At 46.8% G+C, this 17,520-nt stretch overlaps 2 protein-coding genes across 6 annotated transcripts in view; one reads left to right on the forward strand and one right to left on the reverse strand.

Annotated features, from left to right (window-relative positions):
* CAST (calpastatin) overlaps positions 1-13,837 on the forward strand; it is a 121,138-nt gene extending 107,301 nt beyond the window's left edge. For all 5 annotated transcript variants that reach the window (XM_075541302.1, XM_075541304.1, XM_075541303.1 and 2 more), the window contains 7 exons: positions 1,931-2,038; positions 3,993-4,085; positions 5,650-5,694; positions 8,106-8,198; positions 9,613-9,684; positions 11,169-11,234; positions 11,856-13,837. In XM_075541302.1, coding sequence (XP_075397417.1) covers positions 1,931-2,038; positions 3,993-4,085; positions 5,650-5,694; positions 8,106-8,198; positions 9,613-9,684; positions 11,169-11,219 — 462 coding nt within the window. In that variant the 3' untranslated portion in view covers positions 11,220-11,234; positions 11,856-13,837. The remainder of the gene's footprint in view (positions 1-1,930; positions 2,039-3,992; positions 4,086-5,649; positions 5,695-8,105; positions 8,199-9,612; positions 9,685-11,168; positions 11,235-11,855) is intronic.
* ERAP1 (endoplasmic reticulum aminopeptidase 1) overlaps positions 12,128-17,520 on the reverse strand; it is a 46,129-nt gene continuing 40,736 nt past the window's right edge. The window contains exon 19 of the mRNA XM_075541301.1: positions 12,128-15,282. Within this exon, the coding sequence (XP_075397416.1) occupies positions 15,127-15,282 (156 nt within the window). The 3' untranslated portion in view covers positions 12,128-15,126. The remainder of the gene's footprint in view (positions 15,283-17,520) is intronic.

Consider the following 17,520-nt stretch of genomic DNA (forward strand, 5'->3'; position numbering starts at 1 on the left):
GTCCTGTAGGGTCACTGTGAGTTGGAATCGACTCGACGGCAGTGAGTTTTTCCCTTAGCAATGAAAGTCTCTGGTTTGTTTACACCTCCACTTTTCCCATGCATTTGTTTTGTAACAGTGCCATAACTTTTTATTAGTAATATTTATTTGTAACATACATGCATGATGATAATTACTGAGCAAGTTAATGATGTGAGAATATCATTACAACTAGGCAAAAGGCTTCAGTTAAATGAGAATACTTAGGAATCAAAGAGCAAATCACCACAATTGACTCACATAACTCACGTGAGTCTTCTTCGCTGGGGACATTCAGCAATATTCGGTTACCAGCAGTATCACATAGAGTGAAAACATTTGAAGAGATATTGTCAAGGAGCCAGATAACACAAGTGCCCCGACAAGGAAAAGCTGCTTCAGCAGGCCCTGGGAAGATCCTGTTAAGGCAATGAGTGAGTGTGACGAGGAAGGGAGGGAGGGACTGATGTGCTCAGTCCCCTGTGACTTCAGTCTCTCCTAGCTTGCTCTCGGCCTCCTCCGAAACAAAGCAGCCTCATTTCCACGGAGAGCCCTTGACAGCATCGGCTCACCATGGATACGACCTCTGAAGACATTGGAAATGGCCTGGCAGACAGCGCCCAGTATAAGCCTTGCGTAATGGCAGCACTCTACATAGTCTAGTTGAATTCAGAGAGACGGAAGTCGATATTCAGAATAGCTAAAAAATCCTCACTGCCATCGAGCCACTTTCAATTCGATGAACTTGGGAACAGAGTAGACTTGCCTCTGTGGGTCTCCAAGAGGGCGACTCTTCAGGGGAGGGCAGGGCCCTGTCTCTCTCCTGTGAAGCAGCTCGTGGTTTTGAACTTCTCCTCTTGCGGTCAGCACCCAAGCACATAACCACTCTGCCACACGTGCACCTGGAATATGTGGAATGGACTTTGTTAAAAAATACTTTTTAAAATATTCATTTTAGAATTGCAAGGTACTACGCATATTAATAACAACGTGATGTGCTAGCAAGGAGCAAGTGTTCTTGTAAACCTCTGCTGTCTCCTGAGCACTTGACGAGCCTCGGTCCCATGCCTTGCTGCTCACCGCTCACAGTCGAAGGGGAAGCACGGGGGCTGCATCGCCTGCCTGAGTCAGACAGTAGACAGAGAATAGCCGACAGGGGCTTTCAGTACTGACCTCCGTTGGACTGGTTCCGGTAGCCCTGGAGGGTTTGCTTGTAGCTTTCCCTCCATCTCAGCTCCCATCTCAGTGCTCAGTGCAGCTTCCGTGAGCTTCCTGAGATGGCAGAGAGAGGTCCCCACCAGCCCGGCGAGCCTCGGAAGTCCTCTGAGCCCTCTGCGCTCACGCACCGATGGTCTCTGGGGGCTGTGGTCAAGGAAGGATTTGAGGGCAGTGTTGAGCTCACTGGCTTCCCACGGCCTGCTGTACTTAGTAAAATGCACCCTTCCGTATCAGGGGATACCCAGACCCACAAAACCCAAGGGGAGGAAACCCTTGGTCTCCACTGCAAGGTCCTGCTTCTTAGCTTCTCACAGCAGCAAATTTTAGATGCAGTCTGATAGACATGTTTGACTTCTAAGGAGAGGGGTTGACTGGTTCGTTTGCCTTTGGAATCTCTCTCAGTCGAATGGTTATGCTCTAAGTCTAACCTGTTGGAGCATGACCCTTGACCCTGCCACTTAGCCTTGGACCAGGCGTCACAGGCCTGGGCAGGCCTGGAGAGAAGCCTGTTAGCCAGAGAGACAGGTGCATTGCTCATCCTCCTGGTGTTTCTCTCTCAGGTCTGGTCTCCCCCTGATTCAGCCCCCATGTTTCAGTTTACAGGGACCCAAGCCTATTCCTCAAAAGAAGGGGCTTCAGTGGGATTTGCCGGTGGTGCATTGTGGCTCAATCCGAATCACTTACTCTCTTTTAGCAAGGTGACGGTAACGATCTCGATGATGCCCTGGAAAAACTTTCTGACAGCCTGGGACAGAGGGAGCCTGACCCAGATGAGAACAAACCAATGGAGGATAAAGTAAAGGTAAAATGGAAAGACCCACGAAGGGTATCTACTCCCCTAGATTCCACTGCAAAGGAAAACGAGCACCCCGACTTTGTCGGAGGCCAATGACCGCAGCCTCCCTTTTCCCTTCACCTTGCTCGGCATTGCATTTTACTTTCACCGAGGCTGTGAAACCCACAGGTCACAGTCCTATGTGGGGGATCCCACTCTTCTGTCAGAAAAGCACCACCTGGCTCGTTGGTCACGATTATGCTCTTCCACGTCCCTTTCCTTAGCTCTGTGTAGCAGGGCACTGCATAGACAAGTCCCCAGGTTCTGTGTAGGCGAGGGCCGTCGTCACTATTGAGTAGATGTTCGCCCAGCAGCTTTCCCACAGGCAGAGCTAGATCTGAGTACAGCCTCCCCAGTAAGCACGTACTGGACCGGGAGTTCAGATGACATAGAGATGTGTCTGGAAGGCACACACCATTAAATCCACATATTCAGTCCAGCACTAAAGAGTCTGTGTCAGCAATCGGCGCAGTAGGGTGGAGCCTGGACCAAACTCCCTGACCAGTCAGACTCGTGCCCCCAGAGCAGACTATGGACAGAGCTCCTAGGTCTTGATTCTGTTGTTGCCATAGGAGGATTGACAGGAACATAAAATATTTGGGAAAAAATGAAATTAGAATGATGCAGAAAGTTAAAACCTTACTCCCATGCTGGGGCAGGGGGGATTGGTGGGTGGAGGCCTCGGTGGAGACCCACCAGCCAAGCCCCAAAGAGACAAGCTGCTGGAAGGGATGGATGGCTTCATCGTCTGCCTCCCAGCAGCCAACCAATCCAGCCAAAGGGGCTCCTTGTGCCGCCCTCCAGGGGTGCTGGTAGGAGTCAAAGGTGTCGCTATTACCCCCGGATAGGCCAGCACCTATATTTTACCCTTGGGTTTTATCTCCTCACTTGGTTTCTGAGGTTAACTATTTAATAACTTATATCCAATTAAAATAGGCAGGCAGCTAGTGGTGTAGCAGATTATGAGTTGGAATGCTAACCACAAAGTCAGAAATTTGAACCTATCAGCATCTCCGAGAGGGGGAGATGAGGCTTTCCATCTCAGTAAAGATTGACAGCCTTGGGAACCCACAGGGCAGTTCTGCTCTGTCCTGCAGGGCCGCTCTGAGTTGGAATCAACTCAATGGTAGTGAGGTCGAACAAAGACAAACGAGAGCATTGACCGGCTCCTGCTTCAAGACTTAGACAGCTGTGAAAGATGCTTTTATGAAACTGGGGAAATTGAATAGAGACTGAATGTTGGAGGCTGTTGTGGAATTGTTATTTCCGAGGTGTGGTAATGATCCCATGCTTACAGAGAATGCTGTCCTTATTCTTAGGAGATGTGGCAGAAGTATTTAGAGTGAAATATGATATGTGCAGTTTACTCTCAAATGTTTCAGAAAAAGTATATCTTTTAGTATATATGGATAAAGAAAATAAAATATAGGCAGAAGCCTCCTAGATATAAATTGAAAAGTCCAGGCGCATGCGTTTGTTTATTTCTTCTTCTTCAGTTACTAGCCCGTGGCGACCATATTTGTTGTTCTGCTTTTCAGACAAAATCTCTCTGCTTTGCCTTGTGAAAGTCCTCTGCCAACAGAAGAGGGGGGAGGGAGACGTCGGCCAGGGCAAGCTATGACAAAATAATAATTTATAAATTATCAAGGGTTCATGGGGGGGAGCGGGGAGGGAGGGGAAAATGAGGAGCTGATGCCAGGGGCTTAAGTGGAGAGCAGATGTTTTGAGAATGATGAGGGCAACGAATGTACAAGTGTGCTTTACACAATTGATGTCTCTATGGAGTGTGATAAGAGTTGTATGAGTCCCTAATAAAACGATTTTTTTAAAAGTACTCTGAATGCCGAGCGTGACACTCTGGAATGCGTTCTCTAGGGGAAGGTGGAGATGAGTATTCACTGTATCTGTTCACTGGGTATAGGAAAGAGCTAAGGCGGAACATAGAGACAAGCTGGGAGAGAGAGATGACACGATCCCGCCTGAATACCGGCACCTCCTGGACAATGATGATCAGGTGAGTTACGGAAAATGGCTCTGAGACAACTGGTATTGTTTATGCTAGATGGGGTTCCTACTACACAGCTTTTTAACCATCCCCGTCCCCGTCCAATGCACCTCACTTGAAATGGATCAGTACATTTCATTTCACTTGAAATGAAAGCTGCACTTTAACAATAGGATAAACTGTAACATAACTTTTTCACGGGTCCCCAGTGCTGAAAAACATGCAGCCAAGAATTCTGGGTAGCAGCACGGATTTGACTCAGAATCTAGCTGTGGTCACTCTGTCGGAGTGGAATGCTCTTCTACCTGTCATGATTCTGAGACAGAATTCCTGTGTTGGAAAAGATGGTCAAAATGACGGGAGTGAAGGAATTCCAAAAGAAGCAAAGAATATCTTTGATTGGGGAAAGCCAAACAGGAGCAATTGTTAGACCCATTCATGAATTGAGCAAATAGTTAGGGGACCACCACGAGTCGAGGGCTCCCGCTTTTTCCACCAGCAGCACTACTGACTGTGGGTGCTGACGGCTCACAAAGCAAGCGTAGGCCTGGTCCTCTAGCTCAGTGCACTCTGTCAGAGTCACTGTTCTTTTGTCTCCAGGCCAGTCTTCTTGCTCTGGGCCACCTGGCCTGCCCTCCTGTTATGCTCAGCTCCTACTTGTGAGACACCATAAATAACCCTCCCAGGCCTCTTCCCCCAGTAAGAGCAAGGCATCCTGATTGCATCCTTCTCTACTCCATGGTGCTGGTGATTGATTTGATGATCTAATGATTCCCAGCCTCCGCAGTGCTGTCTTTGTAGCATGACTTACTTAACTCAGACTGAATGCTGACCTCTAGTGACCCTGTAGGACAGGGAGAACGACCCCTGTGGGTCTTTGACACTGTAAATGTTTACAGGGGTAGATAGCCTCATCTTCCCAAAGGAGGAGCGGCTGGTAGGTTTGAACTGGTGGCCTTGAGGTTAGCAGCCCAAGGCATAGCCCACTACACTAATCGCGTGTCCTTGATTGTGGCCAGGATTCCTCTAGACGGTGCACCACGTGCTGAATTTGCCCTTCCCTGGTGTCAGTTAATTCTCTGGGAAATGTAATAGTTAATACGCTTGCTTTTGAAAACGGGGAACTCACTGATGCAGTATGTTATACTCCTGCCTGAAAGCATCATCTGTACAGCATTCCCATACCTCAGATTCTTCCTAGGTGTAGGAAGTAAGTTACTGTCAGTGAAACATGCAGGCACAAGGTTGGTTGGTTGGTTTTGTTTTGTTTTTGCATAGGGAGGCAGTGGGCGGGCAACATACTAAGTAGAATTATAATGCATGATAGTAAACACTACCTAAATAGTGTTTCTTTCCATTCTGGCATCATATGAAATGCTTATCAGAGTAGTAATTAAGCAAAACTGGCCAAGTAATTAATTGGGGAGCTAGGTTTATCAATTACTGAAAATCTGTACTCTACTTTATTGAAGTCAAATCACTGGATAGTAGGTTTACAAATACTGACTTCACCTAAGCAAACTTTGTACAGAGATCTAGGTTTAACCAATGCTCTGTCTTGGATTTTTTTAAGGGAAAACCAGGGAAGCCATCGAAAAAAAAACCCAAGGAGGCAAAGGTAAATCCAGCAGTAGCATCCTTTGATTTTTTAAAAAATAATTGTAACTATCGCTTTATTTGGTATTAGCATAAAAGGTATTGAGTGCTTATCCTATGCTTGGTACTATATCAATGTATACATTGTTGAGAGATTAAAAAAGGGGGAGTGTGTGTGTGTGTGTGTGTGTGTGTGTGTAATTTATCTAATTTAGTCCTCACCAAACCTTGCTAAGAAAGGCAGAACCTGGGCTGACCGCAGTCCCAACTATGTGGACCCCCCCCCCCCGCCCACTGCCCACAGAAGGATGCACTTCTGAGGAGAGCGATGGGGCTAGAGCTTGGGGAGAGGGCAAGTTGGATTAGAGCACACGGGAGAAATGGAGAGGGAGGAGAGGACATCCTGGCCCACCAAGCCCCGAGGATGATGTTCCTGCTCATGGCCCCACCAGGGGACACTGCATTCCTCACTGAACCATGATGCTCCAGGGGACAGCACTGGAGACACAGTGCACGGTCTGGCCCCATCATGCTGGGGGGAGGCACTGAGGGCATGCAGCAGAGCAGCAGGGGATGAAACCCCTGGGGAATACCAAAAATAGACTTTGGATACAGAGTGTGGCACCCATCAGACTCGACTGGAAAACACTCATAAAGGCCAACAAACAGACCTTGAACTATTTTTGTCATTGGCTTTCTTTTTTTGTGTTATTTTGTGCTTGTTTTTTGTTGTTGTTATTGTTATGTTGGTCTTAACTTCCTTTGTTTTTTATTTGGCCTTGGCTGGTTTTTGCACTTATTAATGTATCTGCATGTCTATCTAGATAAGATAGGTGGGATAAATAATTCGGAGATGAAAAGAATGGGACCAATGGTTCCAGGGGATACAGGAGAAGGGGACGTGGGAGAAAGGAAGGAGGGGGGGTGGGAAGAACCAACCCAGGGACAAGTGAACTAAAATCAACCGAAGGAAGATCATAAGATGGCCAGTGGGACTTAATCAAGGGCAATATTGCAGTGAGGAATTACTAAACCCGAATGAAGGCCAAACTTGATGGTGGGACAAGAGGAAAGTAAAGGGAAACAGACAAAAGAACAAGGAAGAAAAGGACATTTATAGAGATCTAAATACAGGCATGTACATATGTCTGTGTGTGTGTGTGTATATATATATATATATGGAGAGGGGAATAGAACTATGTACTCATATATCTATGTTAAGAATTAAGGTTGAAGATGGACATTGGGCCTTGACTCAAGTACTCCCTAACACAAGAACACTTTGTTCTAACAACCCGGCATTCTGTGATGCTCACCTTTCCCACACGATCACTAAAGACAAAATGGGTGCATAAGTAAATATGGTGAAGAAAGCTGATGGTGCCCGGCTATCAAAAGATATAGCATCTGGGGTCTTAAAGGCTTGAAGATAAAAAAGTGGCCATCTAGCTCAGAAATAACAAAGCCCACATGGAAAGGCACACCAGCCTGTGTGATCATGAGGTGGCGATGGGATCAGGTATCAGGCATCTAAGACCCAAAACAAAGCCATACCCAAGGTGAATTGGGGGGCGGGGTGGGGGAGAGGCATGGAGTGGAGACCCAATGCCCATCTGTAGGCAATTGGACATCCCCTCACAGACGCATCACAGGGAAGAGATAAGCCAGTCAGAATGCAGTATAGCACCGATGAAACACACAACTTTCCTCAGTTCTTTGGTGTTTCCCTCACCACACTATCATGACCTCAATTCTACCGTACAAATCGGATTAGACCAGAGCATGCACACTGCTACAGACAAGAGGAATCCAGGATAGACAAACCCCTCAGGGCCAACAATGAGAGAAGAGATACCAAGAGGATTAGGGGAGGGTGGGGGGAGAAAAGGGCAATCGATCACAAGGATCCATTATAAGCCCCTCCCAGGGGGATGAACAACAGAAAAGTGGGTGAGGGGCAACCGAGGACAATGTAAGATAAGGAAATAATAATCTATAACTTATCAAGGGCTCTTGAGGGAGGGCTGGTGGGGGAAGAAGGGGGAAGAAATGGGGAGTTGATATCAGGGGCTCAAATGGGAAGAGAATGCTTTGAAAATGATGATGGCGGCAAATGTGCTTGACACACTAGATGAATGTATGGATTGTGATAAGAGTCCCAATAAAAGTATTTTTTTAAAAAGAAAGGCAGAACCATATTCCAGATTAGAAAACCAAGTCTCAAAGGAAGCTAAGTGACCTGTATAAAATAGAACTTTAATCTCTGAAGGTGCTCATGTTTCATTTGTTTCTTTGAAAGGCTTGTTAGGAAAAGGATATTGTCAAGTTTTTTGACAAAATAAGCATCTTTTATTTTCAGTCATGTCTGGAAATGCCCCCCGCTGTATTTTGCCTATTCTTTGTCGCTGGTAATCATTTCTTTTAATGGTTCAGAAACCCGCAGATGACCAAGACCCCATCGACACCCTCTCCAAAGAACTCGACAGCTGCCCCTCAACTGCAGATGCCTCAAAGAAAGCAGCAAAGGTGCCCTACTTTTTCTCTATTGATGGTTTCTAAATGTGTGGGCACCCATGTAATCTACAAGCTACAATATGAACAGAGAACCTGAGTCTAGAGGAAGGAAAACTTACCTTCAATTCTACGACTTCCAGATACACTGTTATTTACTTGGTGCATTCCTTTTTCATATGTATGTGTTTTTCACAGTTGTATTTATTTATAGCCCATACATAAGGATATTAAGGAACCCTGGTTACACACACTGGAGTCTTAGTGGCCTATTGATTACACATTGGGCTGCTAACCACAAGGTCAGCAGTTCGAAACCTCCAGCTACTTCTAGGGAGAAAAATGAGGCTTTCTACTCTCATAAACAGTGGTAACCTTGGTAGCTCACAGGACCAGTTCTACCCTGCCCTGTAGGTTGCTGTGAGTCAGAATTGACTCACAACTGCAGTGAGGTTTTTTGTTTTTTGAGGTGACACTGGTTAAATATTTGGCTGCTAACTGAACGTTAGTAGTTCAAACCTACCAGCCATTCCACAGGAGAAAGATGAGACAGCTTGCTTCCATAAAGAGTTAGAGGCTTGAGAACCCCTACTCTGGACACTATGAATTGGAACAGAGTTGACAGCACACAACCACCTAGAAGTCCATTGCTTAATGTTACTACATAAATGTGTATCCAATTGCTTATAGTCTTCGTAGCTTTCCTTTTTGACTGTCATAAAGTATTGTTGAGCAATAATGATGCCATAGCTCTGATATCATTGATTTACCAAGTACTGATAATGACAAATAGTAGTACCCATCCCACACCTGTCCGTGCCCTTGTGCAGTTGGGGGTTTCTCCCTCTTTCTGTCCTGCCCAGGGGGCTGCATCTCCTGCTCCCTCGGGGAGCCTTCTCTTGCTGCTGCTCCCTCCCAGGCTTCCCCCCTCTGTGGGCTCCACATGAACAAAATACCTGGTACAGCACAGGTGCCCCAAAACGTGTGAATAACAGTGAGTGGAATAAAAAAGGATTGTGTAGTTCGATTTTTCTGTAACCTGCCTGCCAGCCCACACCCGCTGGGCTCTGGTTGTTCCCACTGTTATATTTCTCCCCCCACCACTGAAAACAGAGCTCTGGTTTTTGCTCTGGTTTTTGCTCTGTTTGTGTCCAGAGAGGGGCTGTTGTGGTGAGCAGAACAAGGCCTGGAGTTGCTGCACAACATGCAAACCGGTGGAGAACATCAGTGTGACCCAGTCACAACACATTTCCCTCCTTTTTATCCCTCTTTCCCCCTGCCTTCACTCGGCACTGTGCAAAAGTAGCTTGACCAAAACATCTCCATTATAGTGAATCCAGGCTACTGGATTCATTCGAATGCAGCCCGGGGGTTAATTGCTGGATGGATCTATGATTGCAGTAGCCTCATGGCGTTTCTTCTGCTTCAGGACAAAGGCAAGAAGACTGATTCTGGCAGCAGAACACCCAAGAGTGGGGGTAAATCAAAGGAGTCAGCAAAGGTACATAAACAGACATTCATTCCGTAATTATGTTGTGTGGGTGGTAGCCTATTGGAACCTGTTAAGACCAAACAAATTGTTAAGCACTACTTTCTAGCAGGTCTTGCTAAAGAAACTAAATTTATAAGACTTTTTTTGTTTGTCTTTTGTAAAGTATCTGGTGCTTTTAGAAATTTAAACAAATGTTCGTAAGCAGTTTCCACTTGCCTGCCTCCCCTGCATGGCGTACGTGATGTTGTTACGGGCCGAGCCGGTTCCGACCCACATCGAGTCTGCACAGCAGAACAGTGCCCGGCTCTGCGCCATCCTCGCCAGTCCTCCAGTGCTTGGGCCCATGGTGGCAGCCACTGTGTCACTCTGTCTCATGAAGGGCCTTCATCTTCCCACTGCCCTTCTACCTGACCCAGCATGATGTCCTTCTGCAGGGACAGGTCTCTCCTGGCAATGCACCCAACACATGTCAGGCGAAGTCTCGCCATCTTTGCCTCTAAGGAGCACACTGGCCATACTTCTTCCAACACACACTGCTTCTGTGGCAGTCCATGTTAGTCTCAATATTCTCCAGCACCACAATTCCCATGCATCGATTCTTCCTGGTTCTTCCTTAGTCAATGTCCAATGTTCAGAGCATGTAGTGGATGTGAATCTTGGGATAGGGAATTAGTAGATAGAAATCACTGGGGAGGGGGGTCACGCATTTCTGCGCCCTAGCATGTTGATGAGACAGCATGCCGGTGGGAGATGGGCTTCTTGTAGAAGTAAAGCTAAGGCTACTGAAGAGGCTCCAGTACCTAACCGTTGGGTGTTAATACAGCACAACAATTGGTAGCTTCCTTCCACTAAATTACTCCAGCTGTGGTCAGGAATGGATGCTGGGTTGTGCAATTTCTTAGGTCCCTTCCAATTCCAGGAATGTATGATGCAAAGGACTGGTGATGGGTCCCCCTAGTGCATTGAGAAATTAAAGATGTAACTTTTAGCAAATAGTCTGGTTGCGTTAGAAATTAGATTGTAAAACCCTCCTGTGGTAAGATACAAGGCAGGGTTTAGAGTGACGTGCCGCTCATGGCACTGCGTGCACTGAATCTCACTTATGATTTCACTTCTACAAGTACGAGACTAGCCCAGTAACAACAAATAGAAAGCAGGAAAACTGATGCAACAGGTAGATGAGCCCGCCAGCCCTGCCCCCAAGGACCAGGAAAAGAGGCTGGACAGTGGTACACGTTTCTGCGCTAGCCGCAAAAAGCAAAGAAAAAAACGAAGTGCTCAAGAGTGAGAAAATTAGGATCACTTCAAGTAGCCTTTAGCTTTTAGTCTTAAGAAGAACACTCAGTGTGTGGTCCCAATGAGGACAAGGCAGGGATTTAGAAGGGAACATCTTTTGCCCCTTTGATAGGGAGAACCCCTTCAGGTTCATCAGTTTTTAAAATACTTACTTCAGAAAAGAGCAAACTGACTGCGGGCTTTGTTTCCCCGTTCAGGCAAAGGAAGAAGCTTCCAAGCCAAAAGCAGATGAAAAAAATACAAGTTAAAGCTCACAGTATTGGGTAAGTTGCGTGTTTGTTTTTAAATGGGGGCAAATGCACCGTCCACCAACCGATGTCTTAAAACTGAGAGAGAACCAAAGCCTGACTCTTGAGTAGACTTGGTCGTGTGTGTCATGGCCTTGAAATGTCTGATGCAAACTCAATAATGAGTCCATCCCACTCCATGGGATGATGGTGTTGCAGGAATGTTGAAAAGCATTCATCTTGTCAGTCATCCAAATCACGCGATCGTGCTAGGCCAGGCCCTTAAAGAATGTAGCCCTCTGAGGCTCATTGAATCCTTGAAACCCAAATGCCCCTTATTAGGGCAAAGCCAAAGTAGCACATTACAACCTGTAGACACTGCCCTGAATACCAGCAGGTGGGCAGACGCAGAGAAGTACATGTTGAGGTCTGGTGGACATGGCAGACCAAGGAAATGTTCAACAACTTTTATTCTTGTTAATTTGCGAAAGTAGAGTACTGTGTGTGGTTCTCCTTTATGGTGATTCACCGTCCATTCTTATATCCGCTTACAAGCAGTTCCTTTTCACCTGTTATATCAGGATGCTGTTGGACGCATCCTACATGGATATATATCAAAAGGTTCACTGAACGTTGGTCTCTTGTGTTTTGTTTCAGGTACCTGCACATAAACTGCTCAGCTGGTGGATGGTGACTTTTGAAGAACAAAAAGGCTTTGGCAACAGACAACTTCTTCTGGGTGGTTTTTAGGGTGGTGTTTGTCGAGTCTTTGGACATCTCAAACATTGGTTTGTTATTCTTTTCCAGGACAGAAATGGAATGTGTCTGGCTTACCTGTGTTATTGTACTGTGGATTGATAAACTTTGAACTTTTTAAAAATTGCCTTCAGTCCGGAGAGAAAGAGAGCTTTATATTTGTAAGAAATATATTTGATAATGTTTCTTAAAGCAATGCATACCAAAAAAAAGCCTTTGCAAACTTTTGCACATCCTACACACACAGTGCCTGTAAATCTCATTAGGATTGCACTTTTGTCTTTTTTTATTATTATTAAGCATTCAGAGAACATTGCGTTGAACTTTTCTCAACAGACTCATTCCGCATCACCCCTCTGCTCCAAGGCTCCTGAGTTCTAGGGGACATGTCTGTGGGTTACTGTTGAGAAGAGAGTGGACATTGGGCATGTCTCGCCGCTAGGGCTGCTCATCATAACTTCGCAGTAGAGAGCCCGGCAGACCCAAGCCCTGCGCCCTCCCAGCATGCTCTCCCTCACCAGGGCGCAGGGCCGCAGCACGTTCTAGTCAGCACAAAAGCCCGCTGAGGCTTGAATCAAGTCCTCAGAAGAGCGGAGTGCGGAGCGGGTAAGGCACTGCACAGCAAGTTCCAAAGTTAAGAAATAAAACCAAAGACTTCGGATGTCCGTATGGCTTGGGTGCTGTCATTCCCTGCGGAATTTAGCTCTGCTTTCTGTTCTCCGCACACCATTTGCTTAGAACCACCGCCACCTTGGTTAAGTGCATTGGGATAGCATCTGGCTATATGGGAATTAAGGTCAACCAAAATAAAGATTTAAAAGTTTCCATCTGTTTTTCCCCCCAGAGCCATTTAAGAACTAGACTCTGATATCCTCCAACTTTGAATGGTTTCTTAGCTCCTTCAGTAATGAAGTTTATGAGCGTAACACTGACCTCATTGATGGAATTTTGATAGAAATTTATTTTCACCTCTATTTCCTGGTAATGAATGTTTCCAGAGACCCTCACCTTTCTTAGCATCTGTTTAGAACTTTTATTTGTTAGGGCTTAGCTGACACCACAAAAATAAGCCATGTCACCAATACTGTCTCATGCAGGAGGGAGCAAGCAAAGTAACAACTTTGCTTAGAAAGGTGGACAAGTCTTGCTAATGCTCCCTAAAAACCATGCCTGCAGCCCCTGGGATTTTCAGTCAGCTCTACGAGAAAGCTGTTTCTCATTTCCACCAGAGAGAGGGGGGGGGGGGGGAAGAGAGTCATTATTTTGTTCTGAGTCTGGGATCTATGAGACAGGTTTATGCTAGCTAACTGTACTTTTCAAGCACTAACAAGAAAATAAACTCTTTCTGAAGGGATCTTACCTAAGTACTTGATTTTCCCTTTGGGCAGTACAATTGTTTGCTTTTATTTTTAAGTTTTGTTTTGTTTTAACAAAGAGATTTCGATCCCTTCGACACTGTATGCTGTATTTGCAAGCCCCAGGCAGATATCGAGGTACGTTTAAGTGACACACCAAAAACCCAGAGTTAGGAAACATATGTTTGCAGTACTCTGAATGTGCCTTCTTGTGACTGAGAAACGCCTTCGAGACTTGGGTGTTTGCTAGTAGTTATGACTTGAAGAAAGGGCAGGATTTAAGTCCGCCGGTTTCAGCCTTCTGATTAGAAGGAAATGATTGCAGGGATCTGCCCACGGGAGAAATCAGGCGGCTTTGTATTCCCCAAACGGGCCTGCACATGGTCGTGGCAATTCTGTGTCTCTTCAGAAAGTGGACTCTTTGTCCCTGACAGATAGCTTCCTCAGGTGACCAGACTGAGGATCAAGATTTTCATGTTTCAGTAATCGAGATGCAAGCTACAATTAAAGCAAACTATTTTATATGAACATTTTGGCTGTGTGTGTTTTTCAGAAGGACAATGTCGGGGATTGGAAATGATCGGTGACAATCTGTTTTGTTGTTGTTTTATTTCTCAAACCAACAAATCACATACCAAGAATGGGACTAGGAACAATGTATGCCCACAGTGGCCACTTTGTCTATCAGAGCAACACATTTTCTAATATTTTTCATATCAATCGCATTCCTGTATATTGAAATATCTGCCATGTATTAAGAGGAAATCTATGGTCATCAATTGGGGGCGGGGATAGCAAACATTTTCCGTTCCACAGTCTGTGGGCCTGTAATGTCTGCAACGGTGCATCGAAGGTGACCGCCTGGGCCAGTGCCCTGCTCTTTAGGGATTGGGAGCTGCGCGGATAAGGGGCAGGAGGGGAAAGCATCACTACCTTACGTAATGTAGGCAGCAACAGCCACAAATTCAAAGGAAGAGTTGTCCCCCAAAACCTGAAGGGGTATCGAGGGGGCTTCAAAAAGCTTGGGGGGAAATCCATGATCTTTTAACTCTATTTTTTACAAACTTTTTCAAACTGCCTCATACTGTGCTTTTTCAGAAGGGCCCCGGAGGAAATAGCCCATTCAGTACAGGATTATCCAAAGGGGCTCTCTAAAAATGTCTTTCGAAGATGTGGGCAGGGTATAGGGGAGCAGAAAGCCTGGTAGGGATCTGGAAAAGCCGGGCTCCCATTGTTGCACCCTCTTCTGCAGGGATGAGAGTTAGCAGAAGCCAGAGATGGAGAGAGGCCATGAGGAGCAGAGACCCCCCTCCTCAGTGAGTCCAGCCAGAGGCACCCAGAAAAGGAGCCAGGGGGATAAATCCTCCATCCTTCTCCCCAGCTTCAGTCTCCTTCTCTGAACTGGAGCAGGGAGAGGGGAGGACCGCGGGTCTGGAGGGCCAGTGGGGGAGTTCAGTACAGGCTCATCATTCTGAGGCTCCGAGGAGGTGGATGAAACCGCTCACAGCTAAACCTCTGGTTGGCTGGGGTATGTCGCTGGAGACTGCTGGGCCCCGGTAGAAAGAATGAGGTGGACAAGGCGCTTGCTTCTGTGCGTACTAACATGCCTGGGCAAGGCCTGAAGAGGAGCATGTGGGAGCAGTCAGCCAGCAGTGAACGAACGCACAGCCGATGTGTTCTCGGGAGGAGCCCAGGACCAAGACACAAAACAAAAACCCAAGAAGCCCTCAGGCCATTGGTACTTGAATAAAACGTCCCCATTCCACAAGGTGTGGGACATTCTGGATCACAGGAGCCTGTCGGAACTGAACAGAAGGTTACAGCAGTCTCACGCTTTCATTTTGTAACCATACTCTGATCTTTTCCAAATTCTTGTCCATCCAGCGGATATTTTCCTCGATGATTTCAACTGCCTGTTGGGCACAGCGGAGCTGAGAACCATTGTCTTCCAGAGAGCTGAAGAATCCTCTTACCTTGTGAGGAAAAGGAAAATGCGGTTGTAAAAGATTCGCTTTAGTACAGTAAGCACATTTCAGCAATGCCGGGCTAGTTAAAAGACACCGAATGCCACAATCCCAGCATTGGTCCAATTTCCACAGAGACGGCAGCCCCAGGGGTCTGGATGTGATTATGTTCACGTAAACCCGAGCTCATGCCTCATGATGTCAGGTTTTGTGGAGGTTTTTTTCTTGTGAGTGTCCCCCACCCTCTCACCGCCCCCCCCAGCTCCTAGTTATTCATGGTTGCCAGACTCTCACAAACTGTTTGCCGTCTCTATAATTAAGGTGTAATTGAGTGTGTCGAGTTCATGCATATTTGGTTCCATGTACACAGATACAAACTTGATTTTTCTAAATTCAGAATCTAAGAAAGTAGAATGAATCGAGGATCATCTTTGCCAAGCAAAACAGTTCCAACCACATAAGTGCAGCCTTTCCCTGTGGGTCTGGCCTTGTGTGTTCTTAAAGAAACACTGTGGGAAACGGGGCTCTTAGCAAGTTACGGTGGTAAGACCCCAAACCTTGCCAATTTTTATCCTAACCCACAGCTCATGTAATTTCCCCTCAAGATAGACTCCACAGGAATTTTCCCATGATTTTGAAGAGATAAGAGACCCCTGACTAAATGGTCAAAAATAGCTCTCTGCTTGCTTCATGCCTGGGCACCTTAACCCCTTACAGCTCACACGAGGAGTGGACTGGCTGGCTGTGGCCTTGAGCATGCTGGTCTGCTACAATTCAAGGGTCCTCAGCCTCTTTCCCACGCATTTCCCCACAGCAGTAATTCTCCATGGTGTTATACACAGGCAGTGACCCTAGGTCAAGATGTATGATTTATTCAGCACAGATTCCAGGCAACTTACTCTTTAAAAGTCTATGTCATAATCCCACTTTCAAACTTTGGGAATCGAAAGAGTTAGGAATAGGCTTTAGAGCCAATTCCAATCTTAAATGCTATTATATATAGTATGATCTTGGCCCACATTTTAAAGGCCTCAGAGTATGCCCTTTCTTTAGCAACTGAAAGCACCTGCCTGCCCGCCTTACGTTGCAGCTCTACCTACTGTTGCCTGTTCTCAGAACTCCAGATGGATTCCTATTCAACTAAAAGTCACCTTGAGCGCTCGCCAGCAGTCAACTCTTACCAACAGCTGTTAGTCAGCCAAATGATTTCCTTAATCTTGGAGAAGCTCATCCTGAGAGTATCGCTGAAGACCCAGACCTCCTGCAACAGCTACTGGCCCGGACCTCCCACATTTCTCTGCACCCGGATTGATTCGTTTTTCCCATCTTCTGCCCTGGAAGGGCAGCCTTGTAACTGTGTTCAACTCGCCCGTGCCCGAGAACATTTTCTGGCAGTCGGCGCCATGATGATAGTGCTAGAAATGCAGGTGAGCCTACTCACTGGTTTGTCCTGGAGCGAGTGGTTGGACCTTCCTGGGCTCGGTTTCCATTTGCCCTCCAGTGCAAAGTGGTATGAGGGTGAGGTGGGCCAAGTGCTGAACCCAAGCCCCAGGCCTGGGCCAGGGGGTCCATCCCCTCCATGTGGTCCCAAATGGTCACTCTGGCCTTTAGCCCTTATTTCCCATGCGAGACACTGAGTGAATCAGGTAGGCTCCCTGGCCTGGAGCTTACAGGGCACCTGGGAAGCTCGGCACTGAACTGGATGCTCTTTACAAACGAGCGTGAAGACAGTAATCGGGGCATGGTCCCAACAGGGGTACCTGTGCTACACACAGTACAACAATCCTCAACTCACCAAAAAGGTTGGTAGTTTTGTTCCTGGGGTGCCTCCGGAGAAAGGTCTAGCAATCGAATCCCCATCCCAGCCGCTGAAGAACTATGTTCTGCTCAAACACGGGGTGGCTCTGTGCCTCACTGGTCTAGGGGATGGCGTGGGTCTGTCTTTTCCTCTGACAGTAATGGGGGTGGGATTTGATCTAGGGTCTCGGGAGAATACAATGAGCCTTCGTGTTCATTGCCTGGGGAAGAGCAAGCAGGCAGAGAGAAGACAAGGCATGGAGGCTGAGACCAGAAGGGCGTGGTGTGGTCCAGGAGCAGGAAGAGGGGTGCGGGGCTGCAGTGTGGAGCGAGCCAGCCCAGGATGGAGGAAATGTGACAGAACTGAGCAGAGCCAGGTCCTGGCAAATTTGTACTAGGGGCAGGGGGGAGGGGGGAAGGGGGGGAGAAGAGGGGTGGGATGTACTCTGA

Source organism: Tenrec ecaudatus, chromosome 2, assembly GCF_050624435.1.
Source record: "Tenrec ecaudatus isolate mTenEca1 chromosome 2, mTenEca1.hap1, whole genome shotgun sequence".
NCBI lineage: Eukaryota > Metazoa > Chordata > Mammalia > Afrosoricida > Tenrecidae > Tenrec > Tenrec ecaudatus.